General features: G+C 38.7%; 1 protein-coding gene across 1 annotated transcript in view; it reads right to left on the bottom strand.

The window, feature by feature from the left end:
• Nucleotides 1-509: 509 nt before the first annotated feature.
• The window catches only part of STK4 (serine/threonine kinase 4), a 77,013-nt gene continuing 63,351 nt past the window's right edge, over nucleotides 510-14,171 (bottom strand). Inside the window, exon 11 of the mRNA XM_073309684.1 lies at nucleotides 510-4,019. Coding sequence (XP_073165785.1) covers nucleotides 3,861-4,019 — 159 coding nt within the window. The 3' untranslated portion in view covers nucleotides 510-3,860. The remainder of the gene's footprint in view (nucleotides 4,020-14,171) is intronic.

Raw genomic sequence — 14,171 nt, 5'->3', positions numbered from 1 at the left:
TTAGGTGCCAGATGAGCCAGGGTTTTGTAGCACTGAAAATCTCAGCTTCAAGCACTTAAGTCCCCAACGTAACATGTCCACTTTCCCTTTTCACCCTTGGAGAGTGAAGTCCTAGGCACAGAGCAGGTACAGCAAGCAGCTGAGGCAGTGTAAGATACCCCTCAGAGGGAATGAGTTCTGTCTCCATATGCACTTGACTGCTGTAGAGACTAACAAAAGGTGCTAACTGATTTCTGTGGAAAATGTCCAATAGAAACTGGACTCAACTTCTAGGTCATTGAAGAGTCATCCCCTGGTTAATTTATGGGCCCACTGCTGAACAGGAATAGACTGGAACCAGTTCTCTCATGGCAACGGGTTCCACATCTTGTTACCAATTTCTGAACCAACCTATCCTCAAGAAAAATGCTCTGAAAGATCTGAGGATCTTTCAGTGTTTCTGGTGCTGACTCAAGCAAGCAAATACTGTACTATTAAGAATTTTTTAAATTCCACATAAAGTCAAGGCATTATGACTTTCAGTTAGGGCAGTTTATTTGTCATTTTGAACAACTAAGGCAAGATATTTGAGCAAGATTATTCAAACAAAATCTCCTGTATCAAACTCAAAGGAAATGCAATAAGTCACTATTTCATACATATACAAACTAATGACAATACTAATATATACAAACAGTCAGATCTTACAAAATAGCATTTCAAGTCAGCACTTTATGCCGGTATCACTAATTTGTTACAAAAAGTTAAAGCTACAAATTTCACATTATTAAGTCTCACGTAACTGACAGCATCAGCATCTTTGCAGGTTGGAAAGTGAAGATGACAGTTTGTCCAAAACACTTTTCAGCAATGAATATGGACCCATAAAGCATGTGAATATAATTTCACAATGAAATGAACATATTGCTTAAAAATGTTGCCTGAATTGCCTTTCCTCAGGATATAAGCCTCAGTTGTCACAGGTTGGAGGAATTTAAGGAGTGAGCATATATGAGGCTCCTGCAGGGGATCTGAAACAGGAAATGTTTTCTCTAGTTAAAATGACCAATTCCTGAAGGTGAAAAAATTCCCATATTTGTTCAAACTCCAAGAGTAGCAAATCTAGTTGTAAGCCTCAACTCTTATGGGGATTAAAGGCAGATTTAAGAGAAAATTAAACCATTGGACCACTTACTTTCACATATTTGGGTTATTTTACTGGGATTTTTTCATCAGCAACCATTTCAGTGAAAGTTATTTCACTAACACGTCTTTAGTCATAAGCACTAATTATAGCAATCAAGTTATGTACTCAGTAAAGTGAAAACTGAAGTCAAGCACCCAACTTTGGTGTTTTAAGTAAAACATGGGCTTCTCAATGTCTTCCTGTTGATGAAAGAAGTTTGGTCTATCAGTGGTAAATATAGTACAAAGGAAACCATTCCTAACAGAATGGTCTACTTGACATGTAAGCAATGCACATAGCTTGCTACCAAGTCACTCATATTGTACATGTGCATCATGCCAGAGGCAAAATGTATATGTACTAGAAGTAACTAAGCCATGAGCCAGTATTTAAAATGAAAAAATTGCATCTTGTCACTGGAAGCTTCATTTAACCAAGGGAATGTAATGAACATTAGCCCTAAAAAAACCCAACCCACATTTCAGCATCTTTAATAAATATTTTTGAGTGAGCAAACACACACATTGGATGAATTTTTAATAAGTACTGCAGATGGTGTGTGTATGTCCAGCATTATTAGTGTGCTGTATTGTCAACACAGGCACTTACTAGCCTGCATGGTTCATTTAAATTGCCAGATTCTTATTGCTAAGAGATTGTCATCTAACACAAACAGAGGTTTAAATTATTTAGCTTGTGCTGTGAAAGTGATTAACTCAGTTTACTTGATTTCTTTCAAGATCTTCATCCTAGAAACTTTTGCAATATTAGAGGCTATCAAAAATCATAACTTCCCAACAGCTTGTTAATGTGGGTATGCATGAAATGTACTGTTCCCAGCTCATGCCAGAAGCCATTGCCTACGCCTCTTTCCTTCCAGAGTCTGCCTGACTAGGCTGCTGAGCTCTTGGAGTCAGTTATATTAGCTCTGTCTATTTGCAGCTGAAGAATAAACTGAAGATATTAAAAGCCAGATCCTCAGGGGTGTAAACTGGCATGACTCCTATGCCAACTGAGCTCACTGATTTACAGCAGCTGAGGGTACAATCCCAAGAAACAAGGTGTAAAACTATAATGCTTCCACCAGCTATGACTGGAACCCTTCTTGTTACTAGAAGCGTTTGATTTCAGGAAACTGATATTTAATTGTGTGTGTCGTACCAAGGTCTGGTTCAGAAGGATGACTTGAAAAGTAGGCCCTCCGTCAGAGAGAAAATACTTGAAATACTCGCTCTTTACAAACATTTCATTTTATGTGGAATAACTAGATACAACTACAAGTGGATCCTAAAATTAAATCCAACATTAGCTTTGCTCTACCACTGCCAAAGCACAGCACACCCACTGTGAAGTCTCTGCGTCTATGACTGGAGATACCTGGATTACGTTTTCTGTTTTGCTCTTCATCATGTCAGTGTAAGTTATTAAACCATTTTAAGGTAACCTGACTCACACTGATGGTAAGTGTACAATCTGGTGATTTTCCACAACTCGTTAATACCATGAAAAAGGCAGACTTTTCCATAGTTATCCCAGATAGAAAACACACTGTTTACCAGTATCCAGAAAAACTGGAGGAGAGATTGATCGTAGCCATATTAAATGCAGAACAGGTTAAGTTGGAACTTCAGTCACCCAGCTCCTCTGGCATCAATATATTGTTGTTTAAACTTTTGGGTAACCTAACTTTATTTTCAGCTTAGCTTTTCTGCCATACTTGACCTCTAAGTAAAACATTATGCAATTTTTCATCTAGAGATGGAGGCTTGAAATTGTAAAGCCCTGTAAATCACCATAATTAGTGAAATGTTTAAATCCTCTCCTTCATGGAGCAAAAAATATCTGATTTCCCAAGTGAGTGTTCACACAGAACTTTTTAGCTCTCTAATGCTAGTAGGAACTAAATGAAGATATTTCCCAGGATGCAGGTGAAGGGACATTTGCTGCATTTTACATTGGAACTCTGCTTGGTTTAAGTGAGAGACTTTTAAACTGCAGAATAGCATTTGATGGAAATAGAGCTACATGCTTAATCTACCACTATTAATTTATACAGTTCTCACAAGACAAAACTACGAACTCAAAAAACATTTGCTTAAAGCGCACCGGGTAAGGCATGGGGCTTATTACAGGCTTTTCAAAAGTAAGATTTGTTCCTTTCCAAAGGTGGGAATAGTTTCTGCATCTTCTTGTCTACTCTTTTCAGTGACCTCTTCAATTTGCTAACACTTTCCATGGTACCTTAACAGTAATAAGATCGTTAAAATGTTTGAAACTGAGCCCGTACAAAAAAAAAAGAAAGATGCAGCTTTTAACCACCACAGTACATATTAAAAGGGAAGAAAATAGACTACTGAAAGTTACGTCAAGAAAATGAACCAACGTTAGTCTTATTTGTATCTGTTCCCCTGATTTAAAACAAGTTTAATCTAAAAACAGTAACATAACTCCTCTGAAATAATACACTTTCTATTTTAAATATATCCAACATTAAAACATACCATTATCCATCCATCAGGATGTCCCACTTAATGGCATTCCTGAGTTCAGAAAGGTGCTATGGAAAAATAAGTGAGCAGAAGTTTTGCTCCCTACTTTGCTTACACATTTCAGTAGAAATCAATCTGTGTAGTAGTCATAAAAGCAAGGTTCTGATTGTTTCAGAGGGTGGACATTTATTCTACCAGTGGCGCTTTCAAAAGTTCTGCTGCCGACGTTTCTTGGCTTCGATGGCATCAAGGATTGGCTGCCGTTTAGACTGATACTTCTGGCGGATCTCTTCAATTTCCTGTTCCATCATGGGATCGAGGGCAGAGAGTCTCCTCTGAAGTTCCTCTACGCCCCAGCTCTTTAACTAGCAGAGAGGAAACAGAATGCATACCAACATCAGAGCCTGTGCAAATACTGGACAGAAAAGATCAACATTTCTGCAGGGAATTCTGCTCTGACAGATTATAAACATTCACACAGCATCCGAACAGTAGGCAGAAAAATGGTTCTGAACTAACCAAGGAAAAAGCAAGAAGGGGTAATTGAGAAACAAAAGGACAAGTAAGTGACATGCTTGTAAAATGTATGTGTGTCAAATATGGGTTACTATAGCCCTTTCGATTTACATAATCCGGAAGCAAGCACCCTTTTCTCTTCAAAACCAGGATTACTGCCAATCATCCCCATGCACGTTCCAAAATTAAGCTGCTTCTTAAAGCAAGAGAGTGGGATCAAATACACATCACAACAGGTGGGCCAATTCCCAGGAAAGCAAAGAGTCAGTGCCTAGGCTTCAAGCTATTATAAAACCCTTAAAAAGGAACCTCTCATTATGTGTATGTGGCAAGAATTCCCACTCACTGTCTAGCTACAAGGAATTAAGAACCAGAGAGGAGTGTAGAAAATGTAAATTATAACCAGCTAGGAATAGCTTGCTGTGAGACCCAAAAAGCCAGAAGTCCCAGAGGTCAAACTTACTGATACCCTACGATGTCCAAAATATATCTTTCATCCCAAATCGCGAAGTAAAAATAGTACATTCATCTTTCTTATGAATCAAGTCAGATTCCAAGGCCAGGAGGGACCATTGTGATAATCTTGTCTGGTCTTCTGTATAACACAGGCCATAGAACTTCCCCATGATAATTCCTAGAGCAGAGCTTTTAGAAAAACATCCAGTCTTGATTTAAAAATTGCCAGTAATGGAGAAGCCACCACAACCCTTGGTAAATTGTTCCAATGGTTAATTACTATCATTGTTAAAAAGGTATGCCCTAGTTCCAGTCTGAATTAATCTAGCTTCCGCTTCCAGTCATTGGATTGTGTTATACCATTGTCTGCTAGATTCTAGAGCCCATTATTAAATGTTTGTTCCCCATGTAGGTACTTAGACTAATCAAATCATCCTTTAACTTTCTCTTTGTTAAGCTAAATAGACTGAGCTCCTCGAGTCTATGGCTATAGGGTGTGGTTTTATCATAATTCTTGTGGCTCTTCTCTGAACTCTCTCCAATTTATCAAACATCCTTCTTGAACTGTGGGCACCAGAACTGGACAGCGTATTCCAGCACTTGTGCCAATTACAGAAGTAAAATACCCTCTCTTCTCCTATTCGAGGTTCCCGTTTATGCATCCAAGGACTGCATAGGCCCTTTTGAAAACAGAGTCACATTGGGAGCTCATGTTCAACTGATTATCCCCATATACATCTTTTTCAAAGTCACAGGATGGAGGACTCCATCCTGAGAAGCAGTATGGTCTACATTCTTTATTCCTAGATGTACACATATAGCTGTGTTAAGACACATTGTTTGCTTGGTCCCTTACAAGAGATCTAGATAATCTGTATCAATGACCTGTTTGCTTCCTTATTTACCACTAGGGTTGCCATCTTTGTAATGGCTAGTAACTGGACCCCCAAGGCCCTGCCCCACCTCTCCCCCCACAAGGCCTTGCTTCCTTCTCTGCCTCTTCCCCACTTCAGTCATTCGCTCCTCAACCTGTGCCAAGATCATCTCCACCTGTCCTAGCTGGGCTCCCTCTGCTTCGGGGCTGGGACAGGAGCTGCTGCAGCCTGACAAGGAGCTTGTGTTCAGATAGGAGGCAACCTCAGCTGAGCAGGGGCTGGTGAGAGTTAATGACCCAGCACCTTCCCCTACTCCGCGGTAACCAGGCTTTTGGTGTCCAGTCAGTATATCTGACCGGAGACTGCCAGGTCCCCTTTTTGACCAGACTTTACACTAAAAAACCAGGCACCTGGCAACCCTACATGGCACCTGGACACCGAAGTCAAAAACCAGACTGTCCGGGTAAAATCCAGCTGGGTGGCATCCCTATTTATTACTCCTACAATTTTTGTCATCTGTAAACTTTCTCAGTGATGATTTTACTAGTGGAATGGAAAGTTATCGGATATACATCTCGCTATATCTGAATAATGTGTCTTGTTCCTCTAGTGTAGCATCTCATGTATTTGATAAGCCCTGAAAGATGTGAAATGAAAAAGTATGTATGGACCATGTGTCCACTGGATTTAGAGGACCAAAGGGATGTTTTTCTTTGTAAAATGATAGGAATTGTATAGCATAAGAAGGGAAAAGATAAGCACCTAACCAGGGTTTAAACTTTGAAATATTAGAAGAAATTTCATAAAATGGGGAACTTCCCATTGGTTTGGGCTAATATTGAAATACAATCCATGAAGCAAATCAAACAAAAACCCTCCGTCCAAGAGAAGCATTGAAGAAATTTGTTGTACACTGCCGCCATCTACTGGATACTAGCAGAAGCAAGAGAGAAACTTAGACCTGCAACTTGAGTGCCCAGGTGACCAGTGCCCAATAGAAAGTGAGAACGGTACTCCTCCAAGAACCTGGAAACAGGGTATATAAACTTCATGCCAACGCATGGACTGCAAAGTTTGCTGAAACTCCACAGCCAGCCTCTCCCTTCCTCCAGGGTTACAGGATGAAGCAGAGTTAAATGGATCCACAAGCAAGCTTCAGAATTCAGACAAGACTTGGACCTGCCTTATGAACAGCTCTCCCCTCCTCCAAGATTACACAGGGCTAAGAAGTGGTGAGAGTTTGTTTCAGAACGTAAAGAACAGAATAATTCTGTATAAATAACTGAAAGTTGTCTTGAGTCCACATTGTTGAGTGAGACCTCAAGTAACCATATTTTGGTTTTTAAGTAAGTAATGTTATGTGCATGTTCCCCTTTGTAAGGCCAAACAAACTAGCCAAAAAGTGACGTAAGAAATAACTTTAAGCAATTACTTTTGATATTGTAAGTTTGTCCCTTTCACATCAAAGCATTCAACTATCGGGGATCACACTCTTAAACGTTTATCTGAAGACTAGTACATGCTTTTAATCCTTGGAGTACTGGAAACATGAAAAATGTATTTGAGGTACTAAAGAATTGAAAACTGATTATGGTAACTGAATATAAAAAAAGTACTATGGCACCTTCGAGACTAAAATTTATTTGGGCATAAGCTTTCGTGGGCTAAAACCCACTTCATCAGATGCATGCAGTGGAAAATACAGTACGAAGATCCATTTTTTCATGTGTGTGTATGTGTGTTGCCATACCAACTGCAACAAGACCAATTAAGGTGGGCTATTATCAGCAGGAGAAAAAAAAACCTTTTGTAGTGATAATCAGAATGGCCCATTTCAAACAGTTGACAAGAAGGTGTGAGTAACAGTAGGGGTGAAAAAAACCTAGCATGGGGAAATAGTTTTTACTTTGTGTAATGACCCATCTACTCCCAGGCTTTATTCAAGCCTAAATTAATGGTGTCCAGTTTGCAAATTAACTCCAATTCTGCTGTTTTCCAATGAGAAACTTAGGCTTGAATAAAGCCTGGGAGTGAATTGGGTCATTACACAAAGTAAAAACTATTTCCCCATGCTAATTTTTTTCTCCCCTACTGTTACTCACACCTTCTTGTCAACTGTTTGAAATGGGCCATTCTGATTATCACTACAAAAGGTTTTTTTTTCTCCTGCTGATAATAGCCCACCTTAATTGGTCTCGTTGCAGTTGGTATGGCAACACCCATTTTTTCATGGTGTGTGTGTGTGTGTGTGTGTAGATCTTCCTACTGTATTTTCCACTGCATGCATCTGATGAAGTGAGTTTTAGCCCACGAAAGCTTATGCCCAAATAAATTTGTTAGTCTCTCAGGTGCCACAAGTATTCCTCGGGTTTTTTTTTGCTGATACAGACTAACACGGCTACCACTATGAATGCAATAAGAAATCTTGGTGATTTCTTTTGTTCCTTTTGCATTGTTCCTTGGTATAGCTGCTGTGCCCCAACACTGGTCTAACGTGTTGCAAACTGTTCATAAGTTACACACAAACTTGTATTTATTATTTAAATCTGTTAAACAAATGGTTTTGGTGGTCATTTCAGCCTGCGGATTACTCAGAAAATACTTACCAACTCCCATCTCCCCAAAACAGTCACACACTTGTGTGCAATTACTTCTATAAATATTTGCACAACTCTGGACAATATTTTCTGCAGAACTTCTTGCAGGAAAGCATGGGAAGGACAAATAAAATATGCAATAGAATTTGTGGTTTTATGTGAACAAAATATATTTTTAGAGGTTAACTAACATTTTAATTATTTCTCTTTACTTCTGTTAAATGCAAATGGCACTCCTCTAAATGTTTAATTTTTAATTATGCAGCTATAGTGGTTGTTTAGTCATTTACCAACCAATACCACACAGTTAACACAATTATTTCCTATTAAATAATAATTTGCCTTATACTTCTAATGACAATTGCTGTAATTTCAGAGTCCTCAATGTACTAAAATGTTAAGAGAAATCCAGCTAGTTAATTAAGTGCACAGCAAATTAGTTACTCCTTTCCTAGACTTTTCTTAGACTGTAGAGTGATAATTCTTGGAAGTCACAAGGTTATTTGTTAGTAGATCCAGCATGACTCAGTTTTTGGAATTTCATTAGTGTTTTTATGCAAGATAAGACATTTCCCACCAGCAACTACTTTAAGATAATTATTAATACATACATTATAACAATCCTAGCACAAGAAAGCTTTTTAGCAAGGATACAGAGTGATTTTGCCTATCTAGTATAAAAATTGTTCACTAGAAAGACGAGGTGTTCGCCATCAGATATATATACTTTAAACACGTTAATACAACTTTATTAGACAGCAGTCTAGAGCTGATGTATGGCACCTGTTATCTTTTCGTACTGATTTAACAATCTGTTTTAGAGAAGATAACTATTCAATATTCTCCCCCTTAGAAATCTGGGGAATATAACATAGTCAAGTAAAGTCAGACAAGAGGAAAACATTAATTCAATGCCGAATATGTAGATTAAATGGCTACATCATCTTAAACCTTGAAATGGCTATCATTCCCCACAGAACAGCCAGCATTAATACGACAAAACTAAAGTTTTAGAAATGACATGACACCTCATGCTTCAGAGTTTATGCCAAACTAACTACTAGATATTAGGAGGTTTCCCTGGGGAGAGTATTCTCTCTCTGCCTATTGCAGGGTTTCTTGCACCTTCTTTGAAGCAGCTGATGCTGGCCACTGCCTGAGACAGGATGCTGAAACAGGTGGACCACAGGAGTTGATTCAGAATGGCACTTTTTATGTTCCCAACATCACAGTACATGTGAAGTCTCAGACCTCATCTTCAAGGCTCTTACTGACACAGGCCAGGGACACTTAAGTAACCTCAATCTGGAATGAAGACCACAATTGTCAACTATGCCCAAAGCAACTATCTACTGCAAGCCTAATACTTGTTTGTGCTGGAGCCATTCTGGGACCAGAACTCTCACTTTCAGAAACCAAGATCACACCTCACCAGCCTCCGTCCAAGTGCAGGGTGTGCTTTTGACTTGGCTTTCACAAATAAAAGCACATAGCACTTCATAACAAAATAAAATCCATAGACTATTTCTCCCCTTGGTGAGAGGAGAGACATGGAGAAGGTACCATATACAGCACATATTGCTTAATGCATCTCTGAAAGATGCTCAGACACCATGCTGATGGGTAGGGTACAAGAACCTGAAAAGAGGTGAAAAATTGGAACAGCAAAGGTGTTGTGGATCAATGTTGAGAGACGCATTGGTGGAGTGGTGGGAAGGAAACAAAAATCACACCTACCCAAAGCTAGGGCTATGAGTCCTTCACTTTAATCTATAATAAAATTATATGGGGTTATCAATATAAGCCACATATCTTTGCTGAAACCCTATGTAGTTAGTTTTCAGAGTAGCAGCCATGTTAGTCTGTATTCACAAAAAGAAAAGGAGTACTTGTGGCACCTTAGAGACTAACAAATTTATTTGAGCATAAGCTTTCGTGAGCTACAGCTCACTTCATCGAATGCATCCGATGAAGTGAGCTGTAGCTCACGAAAGCTTATGCTCAAATAAATTTGTTAGTCTCTAAGGTGCCACAAGTACTGTTTTCTTTATGCAGTTAGTGTAAACCCTTTTCATATGTCAGTAATCACAATTGTAATTGTAATGGATTTCAAATCCACTACAATCTGAATCCACTAATCTGAAAGGTCATTTTATTAAGGTTGTTCCCTACCCACACTGTGTATCACTACCAAAATAAACTCCTCTTTTGCCTAAAAAATGTCATGGCCCCCATTCTGTTTGGGTAATTGGGGCCCCAATACAAACCATACAGACCATTATTTTCTACAATCTATTACATTTTTACCTTACACATATCTGTCGTGGAGCAGTGTCACAAACTTCAGTATCCCATGAATTTATGCTGACTGGAATTTATTTTTTTTAGGAAAAAATGCCAGAAGCAAAATGATAGGAAAGAAAGGAAAAATTGTCTCATGCTGCACAGATATTTGGGGGTAGAGGTAGTCTCGTCCAGTCCCCTGTGCTGAGGCAGACCACATATATATTGACCATCCATGACAGGTGTTTGTCTAACCTGCTCTTAAAAACCCTCAACAACAGGGATTCTACAGCTTCCTTTGGAAGCCTATTCTAGTACTTCACTATCCTTATAGTTAGAAAAACTTTCTAATTTCTAACTTAAATCTCCCTTGCTGCAGACTAAGCTGATTGCTTCTTGTCCTACCTTCACTGGACATGGAGAACAATTGATCACTGTCTTTTTTTATTCTATGCATCCGATGAAGTGGGCTGTAGCCCACAAAAGCTTATGCTCAAATAAATTTGTTAGTCTCTAAGGTGCCACAAGTCCTCCTGTTCTTTTTGCGGATACAGACTAATACGGCTGCTACTCTGAAACATTTTTTATAACAACCCTTAAAATATTTGAAGGCTTATCAGGTCCCCCCTCAGTCTTCTTTTCTCAAGATTAAACATGTCCTAGGTTTTTTAGGTTTTTTTTTAAACCTTTATTCATAGGCCAGGTTTTATAAACCTTTTATCATTTTTGGTGCTCTCCTCTGTACTCTCTCCAGTTTGTCCACAATCTTTCCTAAAAGTGTGGTGCCCAGAACTGGACACAGTGCTCCAGCTGAGGCCTCACCAGCACTGAGCAGAGCGGAACAATTACCTTACATATGACACTCTTATTAATACACAGCAGAATTATATTAGGCTTTCTCACAATTGCATCACATTGTTGGCTCATATTCAATTTGTGAGCCACTATAACTCCAGATATATTTCAGCAGTACTACTACCTATCTAATTAATCCCCATTTTGAATGGTGCATTTGATTTTTCCCTTCTTATGTATAGTACTTTACACTTGTCTTTAGTGAATTACATCTTGTTGATTTCAGATCAATTCTCCAATCAATCAAGGTCATTTTGAATTTTAATCCTGTCCTCCAATGTGCTTGCAACCCCCTCCCAGCTTGGGGTCATCTACCCATTTTATAAACATGCTCTCTACTCCATTATCCAAGTCATTCGTACAAATATTGACTAGGGCCCCACTATATGCATCCTCCAAGTTTAACAGCAACCCATTGATAACTAATCTGAGTACGGTCTTCCAACAACTTGTGTACACACTTGATAGTAATTTCATATAGACAACATTTCCCTGGTTTTCCTATGAGAATGTCATGTGGGACTGTGTCAAAAGCATTACTAAAACTCAAGACATATCACATCTACAGCTTCTCCTCTCCCCTAAGACATTGACCCTGTCAAAGGAGGAAATTAGATTGGTCTGGCATGATTTCTTCTTGACAAATCCATGCTGGCTATTCCTTATATCCCTACTATCCTCTAAGTGCCTACAAACTGTTTAATAATTTGTCCCAGTATTGAAGTTAGGCTGACTGGTCTATAAATTCCCCAGGTCTGTTTCCCCCACCCCTTTTTAAAGATAGGCAAATATACTAGCTTTCTCCAGTTCTTTGAGAGCTCATCTGTCCTCTATAAGTTCTCAAAGACAATTACTAAAGGTTCTGAGATTCCTTCAACTAGTTCCTTAAGTACCCTCAGATTAATTTCATCAGGCCCTGCTGACTTGAATAATTTATCTAAATATTCTTTAACCTGTTCTCTCTCTATTCTGGCTTGTGTTACCCTCCCCCTTTGTTGTTAATATTAATTATATTGAGTACCTGGTCTCCATTATCATTTTACTGAAGGCAGAAGTAAAACAGATTTTAAACACCTCGGTTTTCTTGATGTCATCTTCTTCCTGTTACGTAGTAGACCTACACTGTGTCTCTCTCTTACTCCTAACGTATTTAGGAAACTACCTTGCCTTTTACATCCCTTACTAGGTGCACCTCACTTGTGCTGTAGCCTTTCCTATTTTGTCCTTACATACTTGTTCTAGTCTTTTATACTCATCCTTAGTAATTTGTCCATGTTTCCATTTTTTGTAGGAGTTCTTTTTGATTTTTAGGTCATTAAAGAGCTCCAGATCGAGCCATATTGGCCTCTTACTATTCTTCCTATCTTTCCTTCACTTCAGGATAGTTTGCTGTTTTGCCTTTAATATTGTGTCTCTGAAAAACAACCAGCTCTCCTGAACTCCTTTTTTCCCTTATATTTTCTTCCCGTGGGAGCTTACCTACCAGTTCTCTGATCTTGTTTAGAACTACTCAAAATTAACAGCTTTATTTTTCCTGCAGATATTTCAAATGACCTCCCTTACATCACACTGATACACAACAGGAGACAAACTATCTGATCAGTGATGCAGCTGCTCATGAGGAAGTCTCACCAACCCAACCAACTGTAAATTTATACATTTGTCCTTCAAATTTTGTACATCGTTTGTAAAGAGTACGGGAATCACGCTTCTATTCTGGCAAACTCCCATACATAATCCAAACTGCAGAAAAAAGGGGACTAAATTGCTTTTCAATATCCCTACATCTCTATATTAGATAAGGTGATGGACACCTTAGAGATAGACAATTATACCCACGCCCCAACTTGCTGAGAAAAGACTCAAGGTATCCATGACATCCCTTTGCAGTCAGATCAGGAAGACTTATAGATAACTTTCTACCTGATGTCATGTAATGTTTAAACGATCAATCTGCTTCTCTGAGTTTGTTTTTTCATTTCAATCCTTAAAAAATAGGAAAAAGATTAACACATTTAATTAGTCAAGTGAGATGTCACTGCGATGTTTAATTTTATTGAATGTAAAAGATCCTAAGCAGAAAAAAAAATGAATAAATAATGGATCTAAGCAGACATGTTAGACACAGCCACCGGTTATATATCCAAGGGCACAGTGCTCTGTAATTTATACCTCTACAATTCTGCCAGCTCCAGAGACAGTCTTATAACAGCTACAGTATTTCTAGCCAGACTATGCCAGATTTAAATTGCACAAAAGATTTAGCTTAAAAACACAAACTAAGGATGGAAAATTACCACCCTTCCCCACTGCTCTAAACAAGTAAAAACAGGAGACACTAGAGTGCAAGTATTCCAATATAAATGATTCAAAATCCAAAGAGAGAAGCAAGCAAGCAGGGGTTCTATTAAATAGCATAGTGAAGTCCTTTTATTATCCAGAGAACAGGTACAGCAGTGATAGTGTAAGCTTTCCCTGGCAAGTGACCTTAATCCTGGTCTTCAGGAGCAAGGGGAAAGAGTCATGTCTCATTTGTGACAAAAATGCCACTGATGGTGTCAACTGAGTTGTGCTGACATTGCCCACTAGGAGCTAGTCTGAAACCAATTTTATTTTGCATGCTCTTTGCCAACAGCCCGTTAGCAACGTGAAGTCACTACTGATCTGGACCAGATCTGAACTAGTGACAGATGTAAAAAGGCTCCATAGCTTGTGACTAATTATATATATATATAAATAAAAGTTAGGAATAGAAAAGATGCAACTGCAATTTACCAGCAGCTTTCATATATTTCCCCTACAGGCTAGTATTTCTACAAGCCAGTTCTCTGGCTCCAGTGTATGAAATCAGATTCGGACCAAACTGCACACAAGCCACAGAATGGTCTCTGAGGGCAGCTAAAACCTTTGAATCCCAATTCTTCTTGCAATTCTC

This window comes from Lepidochelys kempii, chromosome 13, assembly GCF_965140265.1.
Source record: "Lepidochelys kempii isolate rLepKem1 chromosome 13, rLepKem1.hap2, whole genome shotgun sequence".
In the NCBI taxonomy this organism is placed as follows: Eukaryota; Metazoa; Chordata; order Testudines; family Cheloniidae; genus Lepidochelys; species Lepidochelys kempii.
This window is presented reverse-complemented; position numbering and strand designations above follow the sequence as displayed.